The 15,172-nt window shown below is 50.2% G+C and overlaps 2 protein-coding genes across 3 annotated transcripts in view; both read left to right on the forward strand.

Moving 5' to 3' along the window:
* PSME4 (proteasome activator subunit 4) overlaps positions 1-7,175 on the forward strand; it is a 60,493-nt gene extending 53,318 nt beyond the window's left edge. For both annotated transcript variants that reach the window (XM_065682517.1, XM_065682518.1), the window contains 4 exons: positions 2,105-2,267; positions 3,500-3,633; positions 4,612-4,750; positions 5,604-7,175. In XM_065682517.1, coding sequence (XP_065538589.1) covers positions 2,105-2,267; positions 3,500-3,633; positions 4,612-4,746 — 432 coding nt within the window. In that variant the 3' untranslated portion in view covers positions 4,747-4,750; positions 5,604-7,175. The remainder of the gene's footprint in view (positions 1-2,104; positions 2,268-3,499; positions 3,634-4,611; positions 4,751-5,603) is intronic.
* Positions 7,176-12,135: 4,960 nt separating this feature from the next.
* GPR75 (G protein-coupled receptor 75) lies at positions 12,136-15,148 on the forward strand. Its single transcript, XM_065682531.1, has one exon. The coding sequence runs from the start codon at positions 12,136-12,138 to the stop codon at positions 13,618-13,620; it is 1,485 nt and encodes a 494-aa protein (XP_065538603.1). The 3' UTR covers positions 13,621-15,148.
* Positions 15,149-15,172: the final 24 nt, after the last annotated feature.

Raw genomic sequence — 15,172 nt, forward strand, 5'->3', positions numbered from 1 at the left:
AATACTGCTACAGTTTTGTAGACCTTGGTCAGTCAATTCTGACCAAAAAAAACTCCAAAGCAAACCCCATATTTGATTGGAACCGTATTTGTCTGCTGCTGCTCTGCAGATGTTATAGTCTGTAAGTCATTGTGTGAGTATGATGACCTGTGAATTACTTGGTGTCGGGTCTGATGAGTGATCAGCTTCCTAATGTATGACTTTAAAGGCTTTGCTCCTAGATCCTCCTGCAGCAAAGTGTTCCTTTTAGTTAGATGATTAATTTAGAAAGGAAAGTGGTTTTAATACAGCGACCAGTGATGTAAATGAGCACAGTTCACTGGGGAGCTTGCGCACTTCCCAGCCAAGCTCCTTTCTATTCCGGGGTCTTGCATTAGCACATCATGTTTCATTAAATAGCTTAGTCCTTCAGGGGCTCACAAATTGCTGATAAACAGCACTGGCAGCATTTCACATTGTACTTCTTCCTGCTGTTAACAGAGTAGCTCACGTTTGAATAATGTGCTGTAGAGATTTCACCGGCATGAAGTGAAGTCTCAAGAGCTCATTGTTAACTTCTGACATTTAATTACTGCAGCACTTGCAGCTCTACTCACTGCTTTGTGGAGGTTCAGAACACGATGTTCAAGGATATAATTTATTATAATCTGCTGTGTTGGATTCAGAGCATTGGTAGGTGGTTGTGCTCCAGACAGACAAATGTTCTCTTTACTGTTGCCTGTAACAGTATGTACTTACCCAGAGAGTCAGCTGTCAGTGTTTCAGCACAAGACAGTTTGGTTTTTAGGTGTGTAAATGTTGGGAGGTTTTTGTCAGGCTGTAACTATCCAAAGTAGAAGTGAGCTTTGGAGGGATTCCAGTTTAAATATGGTCTTATGGTCGTATAACTTTATGAGTTTAGGAGATTAGAGTGGATGAGATAAATTAGCAATACTGATGGGTTATATGTGCTTTTAAAAGCAAGTTGTCTCTACTTGTAATCCACTTACAGGGTGTTGTGGCTGCTTTAAAAGGAATGGGAAAGATCTGTGTTTTGAGTGGTTTTTGGTCATGTTCTTTGGGGTTTCTGTGTTACCAGAGAGATTATTTTGGGTTCAAACTTAAAGAGGGTAAATTTAGGTTGGAGATAAGGCAGAAGCTCTTCCCTGTGAGGGTGCTGAGGCGCTGGCACAGGGTGCCCAGAGAAGCTGTGGCTGCCCCATCCCTGGCAGTGCTCTAGGCCAGGTTGGACACAGGGGCTTGGAGCAAGCTGCTCCAGTGGAAGGGGTCCAGGCCTGTGGCAGGGGCTGGAACTGGATGAGCTTTAAGGTCCCTTCCAGCCCAAACCAGTCTGGGACTATTTTTTCAGCCTTGGAATTCTGTATTTATTCATGCAGTGAAAAGAAGTGGTACTCAGGACAGCAAAGTGAATAATGCTGGTGTATTAATAATGTGTCTGTAATGAGTTACAGAACTGAGCTGTTGACCACAAAGCACAAGTTGTCATTGTTCATTAGTCCAGCACCTGTTGTGTCTCCAAGAATTCCCATGCTATGGGTAGAACAGAGTGAGCTTTGTTTAACGAACCTTCTCCCTTCTCCTGGAAAAACTCCTCTGCTTTTGTCAATTCAAATGTCACCACATACATCTGAGGGGGGGAACTTACATGCTTTTGAATAAAGCACTTTTTTTCCCTTGGTAAAACTGATGTTAATACAAAGATTATTACAGATATGACAAAGCAGGTTGATTATTTGGGGTGGTGCATCTTGTTCTCATTCAAAAGTCTGCTTTTTAAAGTTCCTAAAGCTTAATTTTGATATGTTACTTGACTGTGGAGGTCAGTTATGTTATTTGTTTGAGTAGTAGGTCACTTAATGACTACTGATGTGAAGGTAGTTCTGTATTACTATATAACTATGTTTATCAGTTTGCAAAGAGCCATGTAGTAAACTAGTAGTAGCTTATGATCTATGAGATAACAGGATGTATCCTAAAGACTTAGGCAGAGTTTGGTTAACTTGGCCTGGCTGGATGTGCTTAAAGGAGAGTGATAGTACAAATACCTGTTTCTTCTTGTGCTTGTGTGCTTAGTAATTGTGGTATGTGTTCTTTCTGCTTGTAGGTGAGGGAGATGGCTGCTACCACACTTAGTGGCCTGCTACAGTGCAACTTCCTCACCATGGACGGGCCTATGCAGACCCACTTTGAACAGCTCTGCAAGATGAGGCTCCCCAAGAAGCGCAAGCGAGACCTGGGCTCTATGGTGGACACAATTCCTTCTGGTGGTAAGGGAATGGCTTCCACTACAACCATGCATGTGGGTAGTAGGTTTGGAGGAAGTAAGTGTTCTGTACTATACTTACATGTTCATTCTGCAAGTGCTGCAGATGGAACAGGATTTGTCCTGTGGTTAAGCAGTATTTAGCAAACTAACATATACCTAGAGAAACATACTCCTGTTTTTATCTTCCTGAACATTCATAAACCATAATGGCAAATCACTTGTCCTTAGGTACTGTATATTGGTGTGTATGTAATGCAGAGCCTAATCCTTGTGAAGTGCTTCAAGAACTGGTTTTACAGCATAAATGATGAATAATACTACTGCTAAAAAGCAATTAATGTTATTTTACGATGTCTTCCTCTGTTAAAGCAATTCTTTACTTTCCCAGAATTAACACTAAAGAGATTTCTCCATCTCCCCTGTGCACAGTTCACATAGTTAAGAATGCAGATGTGACGGATAGCTGTTTCCTCAGTAAATGCACTTCCTCAGCTGTCATATCATTTCCTTACCCGCTTTACCTTCTGCTTGTTAGCAGTGGGGGGGTTATTCTAAGAAAACTCAACACACACACACAAAAACCCCCTTAGTTAACCTTAGTTAGGAGCTTTGGCGCCTGACCAGACACTTAATGCATCTGAGTCACATTCATCTGACCCAGGAGGACTCGGTTTGCCTATTGTCAAAGAGGTCCCGTATTTGAGGACACATTTCTGAGTGCAGAAACAGGGAACAGTGGAGATGTAATTCGTGAGCTGTTTACTGAGAGGAGGATTGGGTGAAAGAAGGAAGCTCATTTGTAAAGTATACAGCAGTTGCAGATGATTTTTTTTTACATGTTCTTCCATTAGAAATGAAGATAGAATCAGAGAATGAATCTGTGATTCTGTGTAAGAAAGCAGAAGCAGGTTGGAGATCCATGCACTTGTGTGCATTTATTTGACTATATGGGCTGTAGAACTGTCTGGGTTTATGTAGAAGCGAAAGTTCTGTGCTATGGCAGGGGGTTGGTTTGCCTTTAGTTTTCAGTTCAGAGTCAGACCTCAGTATCAGTATGTTACGCTTATTAGATCACTTCTGTTTAATATGTAGTCTCTCTTCAGTCATTCCCATCAGTTAAAATTAGCCTGTTTTCACTGATAACCAGATTTAAGTTTGTCTGTGCCATTGTGGAGGGCCTTAGATGAGGTGGTTGCACCTTGCCTCATGTAAGAGAATCCTCTACGATTGCAGACCTGGTGAAGCGCCACGCTGGCGTGCTGGGACTTAGCGCCTGTATCCTGTCAAGCCCGTACGATGTTCCCACCTGGATGCCACAGCTCCTGATGGATCTCAGTGCCCACCTGAATGATCCTCAGCCAATTGAGGTAAAAATTACTTATATTATTATTTCTCTTCAATAAAATACATCTACTTTGACTCATTTGTAGTTCCTCTTTCCTAGAAAAAACCAGGAACCTATTGAGAACTTTATTCCTGCTGCTTTTTTATTGGTTCAAACTATATTTTAAGTCACGGACTGTTTCTCAGTATTCTTTTGTGGTTCATATTTAAAGCATAAACTGGGAACTGCAGTAACTCTCTGTAATGAGGAAAGAGTCTTTTTTTTGTTAATTAAAAACGTCACTTTTGTGCACATCGTTCTAGAAGACATCAACCTGAGCCAAAAGTTCTCTCTGAAATGTTTAAAACAAGCTTTTATGAGCAGCTCTGGAAACAAGTTTTTAATGAAATAGTGATCTTCAACTCTAGTTTTTAGTCCTGTCTGTTCAGTTTTGTTGACCTTTGCTGTTTTAACCAGAATAATGAGCTTATGGCTGAAGAATTCCTTAGATTTAACAGACTTTGCCCTGCTGTGCTTTCCTGAATGAAGAAACTGAACTGGTGGCACTTTTCTGTTGTTAATTTAACAATAATCGTACTAGCAGAGGTAGTTTTCCCCTGATGTTTCTTCTCCGCACCTTATGCAGTTCATCAACTCTTTTTCATGTTTTGAGACCCAAACCATTGGTTTGAAAAACGTAAGGAAAAGGAAGAGAGGAAAAGCATTTCACTTGTACTTTATAATTGGACTTTAATAGTTTTTTCAGACCCGAGAGTTGTAGCTCAAAGAATCCTCTTTCTATGAATGCTGGAGTTGTGACACTGGTCAGCAGACCAACCAGACCTGTAAAAACTGGAATCCTGGGGAACTGGATTGAATTCCCCAGGGCCCGTTGTAACCTTGGCCGCTGCTCAGACTCTTGGCTCTACTCAGCGGTTATTTCTGTTGTAATCAGTGGTGTTTTGCCATGGAGCTTAAACCCGTCACTGACACAGCTCAATGGTGATTGTCTGCTCTGCAGATGACTGTGAAGAAAACACTGTCCAATTTCCGGAGGACCCATCACGACAACTGGCAGGAGCATAAACAGCAGTTCACAGATGACCAGCTACTGGTGCTCACTGACCTCCTGGTGTCACCGTGCTACTATGCATAGATAGGTAAAATGGTTGGTTTTGACATAAATTGACAGAAACATCGTTCACCCCAGGGAAATGCTGGAACCAGGTGCAAGTCCCTTGTGCCTGTGATGGTCTGTTTTTGACCAGATTTATTTGGGTTAAATATCATCTATCTTCTTGTGTTTCCCTGTATAACACCAGTGTTTTATTAAGGCAACTTCTTTTCTTGACTATTGATGTTCCTTTTCATAGAATCACAGAATAGTCAGGGTTGGAAAGGACCTCAAGATCATCCAGTTCCAACCCTCCTGCCATGGGCAGGGACACCTCACACTAAACCATCCCACACAAGGCTTCATCCAAGCTGGCCTTGAACACCGCCAGGGATGGAGCACTCACAACCTCCCTGGGCAACCCATTCCAGTGCCTCACCACCCTAACAGGAAAGAATTTCCTCCTTAGATCCAATCTAAACTTCCCCTGTTTACGTTTTAACCCATTTCTGCCAGTTGGCTGCCTTTAAAATGCGTGGCAGTTGCACTAAAGGCAAGGTGTTTGCTGCTTTTGATGCCTGTGAGAACTTTAGCCAGCCACCCAGTCCAGTATATCATCTACATCTCACATGGGGAATGATTGCTACCACACAGTTTCCTCTTCCACATTGTGGCTTTGCTGCTAGGTCTCTTCACACAGGCACGCCCCCAGAGAGTGAACCCATTCCTGGAGTTTCACTTTGTTACGCTCCAAGATCCTGATCTCTCTTGTGTTGTGATGTTTTGTGACAGTATTCCAAGGGAAGTTCTAATTTATGTTTTCCTTTTGTTCTGTGGCAATAGCACTAGGCAGTGATGTTGTGAATCCTTGTTTTGAATTCTTCCTTCTTTCTTTTCAGGTTTCTCCTGGGAAAATGAGGGCGTAGGAGCCTTTCTGTGAAATAAAAGCAACTCAGAAAATGATCTCGTAGAAAACTTTGTGTTGGAAATCCTGATGCCTGATCAAAACCACTTTTAGATGCAAACATAAAGGCCTGGTCCTATTCAAAAAGAATCTCACCTCCCCGGGGAGCAGCTGTGGGAGCCCCCCAGCCTCCTTGCACCTGCACTTGCAGAGCCCAGTTGTGAGTTTATCACCAGACCCTTCTCGTTGGCCTCCACTGCACATCAGTCTTGTTTCCGCTCCCTTGCACACAGTGACTTACACTGCACATTTCTTACCCTCTTTCTCTGATCCTCCTCTCAGCTCTTTCCATCATCAAAGATACGCAGACCCAGCGAGTGCTGCAAACCACAGTGTTCTCAGTGGAGCTCTCCAGTTCCCTTGATGCAACTTCGTACCCAGTCAGTGTACAGTACCAGGAACCTCTCCTCCTCAGAGTTTTATTTTTCACTGCTTGGATTGAGTGCCCATCGGGTGATGGGCTCTGTACCATCCAGTCCACCTCAGGGCAGGATTGCCTTTTTGTACCTTGTCAGATGTATATAGCTGATCTCCTGTGCACTGTAGATGATGGCAGGACAAACATGGGGAGTGAAAGCTCTTGCTGCCTGGCCAGGTCTTCATAGGTAACTTGACCACGTGTGGAATAAACATCTATGGTTATCTGCTTACTCTTAAGGGTGAGAGGACTCTGGGTGTTTCCACGTCACTAGAGCCCACAGATGTGGAATTACGGACTATCAGGTGACGGCTGATTCACAGAGTTGAAGCATGTGCACGGTGTGGATGGCTCATGACTCCTCACAGGGAGCGTCACTGTTTGAGCAAGCGTATCTTGTTTGGAGATGGTGGGAGCTCTATTTTCTTGCCTGCAGCTTTGTTCAGAGACTGGTATCTATTGGCTATTTAACACCATGTTTAATATGTGTTACATAGTTGTAAAAGACTGTATAAAGTGTAGAGGCATTGCATTGACAAAACATTGTACAGTTTGCAACCTTTTACATAACACCATTGTGAGATTACTTTGTAAAGATTCATACTTAGATGTTAATACGGTAGTAGCTCTGGCTTTTGTATCGAATCAAATGCCATTATTATTAGTTTTTTAAATTATTTTCTTTAACAGAATCTCTCTTTGTGTCTGAAAAGCAGGAGGGTGTTTGCTTTTGGTTTCCTGTATCTCATTCTTACTCTTGTCTCGTTCAGATCTTAACGCAGCACTCGTGGCCATCTCCAAATGCTGGCATCACACATTCTAGTGTGATAGGCTTCTAGAACGTGAGGCACATTGAAACAGTTCATAACCTGGTGTGTGATTCAACTTCCCTGCAGCCCTTCAGGAGCATGTCGAGTGATCTTCCTGCCGAGTGCGTGGCTCATTCCGGACCTGAAAGCACAGCAGTGCTCCTGGGGCAGCATCCACCGAGTGTCAGCATACGGATGTAACCACTGTATAGCGTAGTGCCAAATCATTATTTCAGTTGTGTATGTAGTTTAAGACAAAATAAACGGACTGTTTGTAACAGCTGCATTTCTTCTTTTGTATTTCTGAAGTGGAAGGTTCTTATTTTGAAACTTAAGGTTGTTCACTTTGCTTCTGAGCTGAGGTTAAGGCAACATTGTGCATTAAAGACGTAGTACTAATGGTTGGCTTCTGTAGTTACATAAAAACATCTTGTACCTGCTGAGGCTTGCCAGAAACCTTAGGAACTTGTGAGAAGTTCACTTAAAATTGGAGAAACTCATTTAAAGTGGAGGGGGTTTGCGGGTAGGATTGAAACGGTAGTATTTGCTGCAGAGGATCATGTGCAAGTGTTGGCTGGTTAACTGATGGAGCAGATGATACAAGTGCTGTTCTGCCTGCACTAAGAGCAGCTAACTCTAGGATCCAACTCTCGCTTTTTATTGTAGTTGAGAGTGTCTTTCTTACGTATCTCTAGTCAAACTGTAGCTGGTTTTGGTTGTACTGCTGAGGATATGGTGCTCTGGATAGAGTCATTTCTGTGGTCAGAGCTATGATGGCAAATAAGCCTTTTCTGCTAATTCACAGTAGCTGTTTGTAAATCAGCAGTAAGTGATTTGATCCAAAGAGATCACCTAGAAAACAGAGTGCGTGTTCAAAGTGCAGATCTATAGGATAAATATACCTGTGGTGGTGTGAACAGACTTGGACTGAGTTTTGGGGGTGAAGGATTGTTAGTCTCCTGCCAATGTAGGAACAACTTGAGGTCTTCATCAAACCCCACAACTCCATTGCTCCTTCTGTTCCCCAGCTTTCCCCAAGCAACGGACGCATATAATGAGCTCTGAGCATTCCATCACTTGGTCTTACACTGTCTCTTACTAAAGCCTTCAAGATGAGGCAACTGCAGCACATCAGTCTGGAGAGAGACATCTCCAGTGTGAAAAGAAGGAGATTTTCCCCTTGAACTGTAAGGAGATGGGGAAAAAAAGTACCTTGGAGATGGTCTGGTACCATTGACATCCTCAGTGAGCACAGGTAATCCCAGTGACCACCAAGTGCCCACAGACGTGGCTGTGATGTAAAGCAGAACTCATGTACTGGGGATTTTGGTTTCTTCCTGGAGCTGCAGGTACTGTTAGTGACAACCTCACTAGAGTATTCAGTGATCTCCCATCTTTCCATACCCTATTTGTGCATCTGGGAACCTGCTGAACAGACATGATGCTGATTTTGATAAAAATGGTATAAGAAAACTACCAAGTAGGTGGATAAGACTTGAACTTGTGCTTTTGGGTGGCACCACAGAACCCACGTCAGCAGATCGTGTCATTAACAACTTGAGCTCATCTTATATGGAGGAGGAAAAGGTCATTATTTCTGGTACGGTGTATTATGACTATTCATTTTATAGGCAGGTATCTGCCCTCTCATCCTATTCATGACCAGGCTGGTGGGAGCTTGGTACACAGGGATGATGGGATAACGTCTCCTGTCAGGTTTTGACAGTCAGACAGCCTCAGCATCCCACACTCTGTTCAGTCTCACACTTTCTTCCACAGCTTCAGGCTTCCTGGAATCCTGCAGCAGAGACTCCAGCTTCCTTCCGCCCTGTGCTGTGGAAAACACAACAGTCTGGTAAGATGTAAAAAGGGAGATAAAGCAATTTACCAGCAGAAGGTCCCTCTGGCCGTTGTCCTTGCAAGGTCTGAGCTTTACCCTTGCGGTGATTTACCAGCTGATGTTTGCCATTCTCACTGGAAGGCACGGTCTGTGGATTTCCCCATCACAAAATACTTGCTGTGCACAGTCATGTTGCTGCACAGGTCTGGAGAATGGCATTTCCTGTAAGAGGGGGGGAATTTCACCTCAACCTGATCTAACCTTCCAGGTTGTCTGCAGGCCAGAGGTACCTGTGCTCCAGGGCAGGGGTTTTGTGGTGGTTCATCCAGCAAGGTACCCACCAGAGTGGTGGTTTGATGGAAATCCTAGAATCCCAGCCTGGTTTGGGTTGGAAAGGACCTTAAAGCTCCTCCAGCCCCAACCCCTGCCATGGGCAGGGACCCCTTCCACTGGAGCAGAATCTAACCTGAATCTCCCCCGATTTCAGAGTCTACTGCAAGGAACTGCTGGTTCGGTGGCAGAAGAAAAGCAACCCCTGTGTGGAAGACGCAGCGTGTTGTGAAGCTGTTCAAGGCAGTGCACACACAAGGAGCGCATTGTAAGTGGTTGGTGCTGAGGGCTTTGCCTCCCTCTTGATTAGCAGGTGCTTTTCAGAGCTATTGAGATTTAGATGGGAAAGTCCATGAGGTGAGAGGAAGAAAAGGCTGGTGGTGTCTCCATGGGAAGGAGAGTGACTCTTGATAAAGCAACCTTGAATCAGGCTCTCAGCACACATAATCTGCACAGACTATCAGCAAATCCTTCTGGTCAACGGGGGGACTCAGCTGCATCTGAAGGAGGCTTTTCCAAAGGACGAAAAGGAGATGGTGTCTTGCTGGCCAGCATCCTTCCCTAGCTCCAGATGCAATGGCTTTTCCCACAGAAGGCTTGCAGAGCTCAGCCTGCTCTCCCTGCTGTGGCTCTTGGCACCTGAGCAGGTTTTGCTGCTGGCGATGGAGGTGGACACCGCTTCCCTTTGGGAATAGTGAGGGGTACAGGAGGTGCAATCAGTTCTGAATGGCAGGCTTGGGAAGAACAGCAGTAGCCATTAAATCTGCTCTAGCACCCCAGTACCTCGTGCAAGGTGCTGTGAGAGTGGTGGTTCAGGGATTCCTGCCTTGCAGAGCACTGGTCTCCCATTGCTCTTCTCCCCACCCCAATCCCTGGCCATTCCTTTTGGAAGGAGCAGGCCAGTGCTGTGTGGCAGGCCAGTTTTGCTGTGCCAAAGGGACCCTGCCGTGTTTCCTGCTCCCATGGAGCAGCTCTTGGCCCCCAGCTCATCTTAAGCACAACCCCACCCCTCCCTTGCTGCCGCTGGGGCTGCTGAAGGCTGGGTTGATGGAGTGAGTGACAATCCCCGCCTGCCACTGGGAGAAACCCACAGATTTTCTGTTGCTGCTTCGCACATGAAGGGTTCCAGCTCCCCGTGAGGCCCAGGTCCTGCAGTTCTGGGTCCTAAACCCGTTTCTGCACCTCAGGGGTTTCAAAAGCACAGCAGGGACCAGATGCTTGGTGCCATCCTTAAACCCTATGAGCTTGCCCAAACCAATCCCTTCAGGCACGTACGTGTGCTTCCACCTGTTGAACTGGTAGTGAGGGGGGATTAAGCAGCTTTACCTGGCCATCTGGCACCCAAGGGTGGTGTTACCACTGGGAAAGGACGTGGGTATCCCATGCACGTTGGTTTCATGTGAAGAGAACAATCATGGCTGCTTCCTCAGCACTAATAATGTTGAAGGAATTCACTCCTGCACGAGGCTGATGCTTGCGGGTCCTGTTGAATCGCACAATCCAGCGCAGTCTGATGGTCATAAGTCAGGAAACTCAAGGAGGGAGACCCCAGCTTGTGAGTTAGAAACCTCAGCCTCAATAGGGCCAGGGTTCATGCTCAGGCAATGTACAGATAACGTATAATGAGCACATGTACAAATGCACAGGATGGGGCCCGTGCCCATGTGTAACTGCGAATGTCACCACTGCATTTTCATGGCTCCCTGTGCAGGGCCTGGTGCACTTTGGTCTCTCCCAAGTGCATTCCCAGCTCCTGCCATTGGGCCCTGGTTGCACCAGTGCACCGAGCACTTCCTCACCCTCAAACCCCCGTACTGATCCCTGGGAGAGCTCAGGCATCCGCACTGTCCGTCACTGCAAGGGGCAGCTGCCTTTTGTGACGGTGGGAGCTGGCAGCGAGCAGATAAAGCAGTAACACGGATATGGATATGGATCCTTTGCCTTGATCCTGAGCTTCCGGGCACACAAGGAAACCTACACCCATCCCTATCCTGCTGTGGTTGCTCAGGAAAGCACTGCAGGATCGCAGGGGCAGCCCCCGTGCACAAACCCTGCCTTGGGGTTGGCATGGGGCTGCTCTTCTGGTCGTGGTGAGTCCACATGGAGGGACCTCAAAGCCTCCAGTGCCCAGGTGTGGACCTGGTGTCCTGGTACTGCATGAGTGTGACTCGGCCTGGAGCAAAGCTCCCTGCTGCCCTGTGCCCCGAGCACAGGGGCTGGAACTGGAGGATCGCGAGGTCCTTTCCACCCCAAACCCGCCTGGGGCTCCGTGGCTCCCCTTCAGGTGCAAGCCCTGTCCCTGCCCTTGGCTGGTGCAGTGGGTGCCCTGCAGCAGGGGAAGGGGTCCCGCTGGCGCCCCTGTGTGCGGCTGGACAGGCTCTGGGCCGCTCTGGCAGCTGATGGACGTTAACGGGAAGAGCCCTGGTGGAAGCCATGGGGAGGAACCGCTCAAGCCCGAAGTCTGTGGGGCTGGAGGAGCATTCACAGTCGGTGAGGCCCAGGGGGTGCTGGCAGCGCCCCGGCACCTGGTGCCTTAACCAGGCCGTGTCCTGCCCACACAGAGAGGGGTCAGACTGAGAGCGGCTCCGGTGCCTGAAGGGGCTGCAGGGAACCTGGAGAGGGGCTTGGGACAAGGGATGTAGGGCCAGGCCAAGGGGAATGGCTTGAACCTGCCCGAGGGGAGACTGAGCTGAGCTCTTAGGCAGAAGCTCTTCCCTGTGAGGGTGCTGAGGCGCTGGCACAGGGTGCCCAGAGAAGCTGTGGCTGCCCCATCCCTGGCAGTGCTCAAGGCCAGGTTGGACACAGGGGCTTGGAGCAAGCTGCTCCAGTGGAAGGGGTCCCTGCCTGTGGCAGGGGCTGGGGCTGGAGGAGCTTTACGGCCCCTCCGCCGCGCTCCGTGGCTCCGGCTCCGCGGTGCGGCCGGGCCGGGGGGGGCTCTGCGCCCGCAGCCGCCCTCCAGCGCCGCAGCGGCGGGATCGGCTCCGGCGGCGGCCGCGGCCGCCATGGCGGGGCGGGCGGCGCCGGGCCGGGGGCAGCCCTGAGGGAGCGGCGGCGGCGGCGCGGGGCGGCCATGAACGGGTCGGGGCGGCTGCCGGCGGCGGCCGCGCTGCTGCCGCCGGGGGGGAACGCGAGCGCGGGCGGCGGCGGCGGCGCGGCGGAGCTGCGGGGGGGCACCCACGGCGCCACGGTGGCGGCCTGCGCCTCGCTGCTGGCGCTCGTCTTCTGCCTGGGCTCCTACGGGAACCTCATCGTGCTCGGCTCCTGCCTCGACCCGGCCCTGCGCAAATTCCGCACCAACTTCGACTTCATGATCCTCAACCTCTCCTTCTGCGACCTCTTCCTCTGCGGCGTGGCCGCCCCCATGTTCGCCTTCGTCCTCTTCTTCGACTCGGCCCGCGGCGTCCCCGGCACCTTCTGCTTCACCTTCCACCTCACCAGCTCCGGCTTCATCATCATGTCCCTCAAGACGGTGGCGGTCATCGCGCTGCACCGGCTGCGCATGGTGCTGGGCAAGCAGCCGCCCCGCGCCGCCTCCTTCCCCTGCACGCTGCTGCTCACGCTGCTGCTCTGGGCCACCAGCTTCACGCTGGCCACCTTGGCCGCGCTCAAGACGCGCCGCTCCCGCCTGTGCCTGCCCACGTCCAGCTTCGCCAGCCGCGAGGGCAAGGCCGTGCTCTACCTGTACGTCACCGACTTCATCTGCTGCGTGGCCGTGGTGGCCGTGTCCTACGTGATGATCGCCCGGGCGCTGCGCCGCAACGCCCGCGGGCGCCGGTGCCCTCCCGGTGACGCCCGCAGGCCGCAGCCCTTCGCCGTGCCCGCGCTCTACCGCAACCAGGCCCGCGGCGCGGCCGCGCGGCTCCGCGCCTCCGCCGTCAACCTGGCGCCGGGCAAGGACGCGCGTGCGGTGGGGACGTGCGTGGTGATCGTGCTGTCCGTGCTGGTGTGCTGCCTGCCGCTGGGCATCTCCCTGGTGCAGGACTCGCTGTCGGGCAGCGGCGGCTTCGTCCTCTACCAGTTCGAGCTGTGCGGGTTCACCCTCGTGTTCTTCAAGTCGGGGTTAAACCCCTTCATCTACTCCCGCAACAGCGCGGGGCTGCGCAGGAGAGCGCTGTGGTGCCTGCAGAACGTGGCGCCGGGCTGCTGCTGCTGCAAGCACAAGACCCGGCTGCGGGCCGTGGGCAAGGGCAGCCTGGAGGTGAACAGGAACAAGTCGTCGCACCACGAGACCAACTCGGCCTACGTGCTGTCTCCCAAGCCCCAGAAGAAGCTCATGGACCAAGCGTGCGGCCCCAGTCACTCCAAGGAGAGCGCGCTGAGCCCCAAGGCTTCCGTGGGGCACCAGCACTACGCGCAGAGCAGCTCGACCCCCATGAACACCCGCGTCGAGCCCTATTACAGCATCTACAACAGCAGCCCCTCGCAGGAGGTGAGCACCCCCAACAGCCTGCAGCCCGTGAGCTCGGCCTTCGGCTTCACCAGGTCCTACATCGCCGTGCACTACCGGGAGGGCGGCGGCGCGGCGGCGCGGCACATTCCGGTGCCCTCCGTGTAGCTGGGGATGGTGCTGAGCTGGGCTGCTGGCTAAGGAGAGCACCCCGGATGTCAGTTCCAGCCACTGCAGCTGAAGCCAATGCCGGGGTGCTGCTCCGTGAGGCTTTCAAAAGGGCCGTGTTAGATGCGTTTGGGGTGTAACCCGGGGGGGTTGTTACTGAGCGAGCACAGCGTCGCGGGTACGTGATGCGCTGCCGCACCATGGTGCCTCAGAACAGTCTGAGCCTGCACCGCAAGCGTCACCCTTACACTGCAACCTTGCTCTGTTCAGGGAGGAAGAGCTGGGAGGGGGTTTGGTACTGAGGATACTCGAGTTTAAACTCTGCCCGTTGCAAGAGGCTGAAGGCACGGGTGGTGCCTTGTTGTGGCGAACACCAGGGATGAGGAAAGGCCTTTCGGTTCGCAGGGTGCAGTCCTGCTTCCGTTGAGGTAGATGGCAAAATTCCCATGGACTTCAGCTGAAAGTCAGGATTTCAGTCGCAGCTTCCGGAAGCAGCACAAGGCATCTTACAGCCGATGTTCCATTGCTGCTGGGGAGGGATTGGCAGCGCGGTGGCACGGTAACCAGCCTCTAAAGTATGTGTATGGGTATCGGATGTACGTTTATTCTAAGGATTGGTGGTGTTATGCATCCCGGAATAAGCTATTTGGAGGAGTATTTTACATCCAGTAGAAGTAACTGTGCAATACCTAATGATGGGCTTTACTTGACGATAAAGAGGACTATTCCGCTGTAATAGTACTGATATGCTGCTAGTAATGCAGTCACCTCTGGAACGTCCTAATCCACAACCTGTAACGCAGACAGCAGTGCTGCTGGTTGGGGGTTTTGTGCCTAAAAGCAGGAACTGGGGGGGATTTGGGTGTGATATCGCTGAGAGGTAGCGCTGACACCTCTGCTAATGGATTAGAACCAGAACGGCCACGAGACAACTGCGCGTTGCTGAGGTTAAGAAGCCTGGCGTCAGTTTGCTGTAAAGGTGATTCACACAGTGAGCGAGTAACAGAACTTCAGTGGTTTTCACAAACCCAGCCACTGGTGTTGTGTCACTTGTGCTAGGAATTCCTTGGGAATCGGAATGATGCGGAGGCACTGAAATTCCGGACAGTTACTGCGTGAAGTGGCCAAATCTTCACCTTCCAGCTTCTATGGACCTCAGCTGAGCCTTAGGTATCTCCAGCCTGATCGCGGCCCAGACTCCGGTGCCTCGGTGCAGGAAGATGGCACCTTTCAGTGATGGAAAGCAGCAAAGCCCATTGCCGTGTGCGAGTCGTGGGTTCAAGCCCTTTGTTAACCACGCTGCTTGCAGGGCTCCTTGGAAGCCGGGCGCGTTGTGAACTCTGCCCTTTGGTACCACTCTGGGGTTTGATGAGTTTTGAGTAATTCATTGCAATAAAATGGATGTGAACAACTTTCTCATACGCACGCGCAATGGAGATCATGTCCATGAGTCTCTGCCCAGGCATTTTCTCTATGAACAAGTAAGATGGTTCTTTCTCCAGTGCTCATAAAAGCTAACTGGAAGATCTGCCTTGCTTGCTTTTTCTGATGC

The sequence above is a fragment of the Lathamus discolor genome, chromosome 5 (genome assembly GCF_037157495.1).
Source record: "Lathamus discolor isolate bLatDis1 chromosome 5, bLatDis1.hap1, whole genome shotgun sequence".
Taxonomy (NCBI): domain Eukaryota; kingdom Metazoa; phylum Chordata; class Aves; order Psittaciformes; family Psittacidae; genus Lathamus; species Lathamus discolor.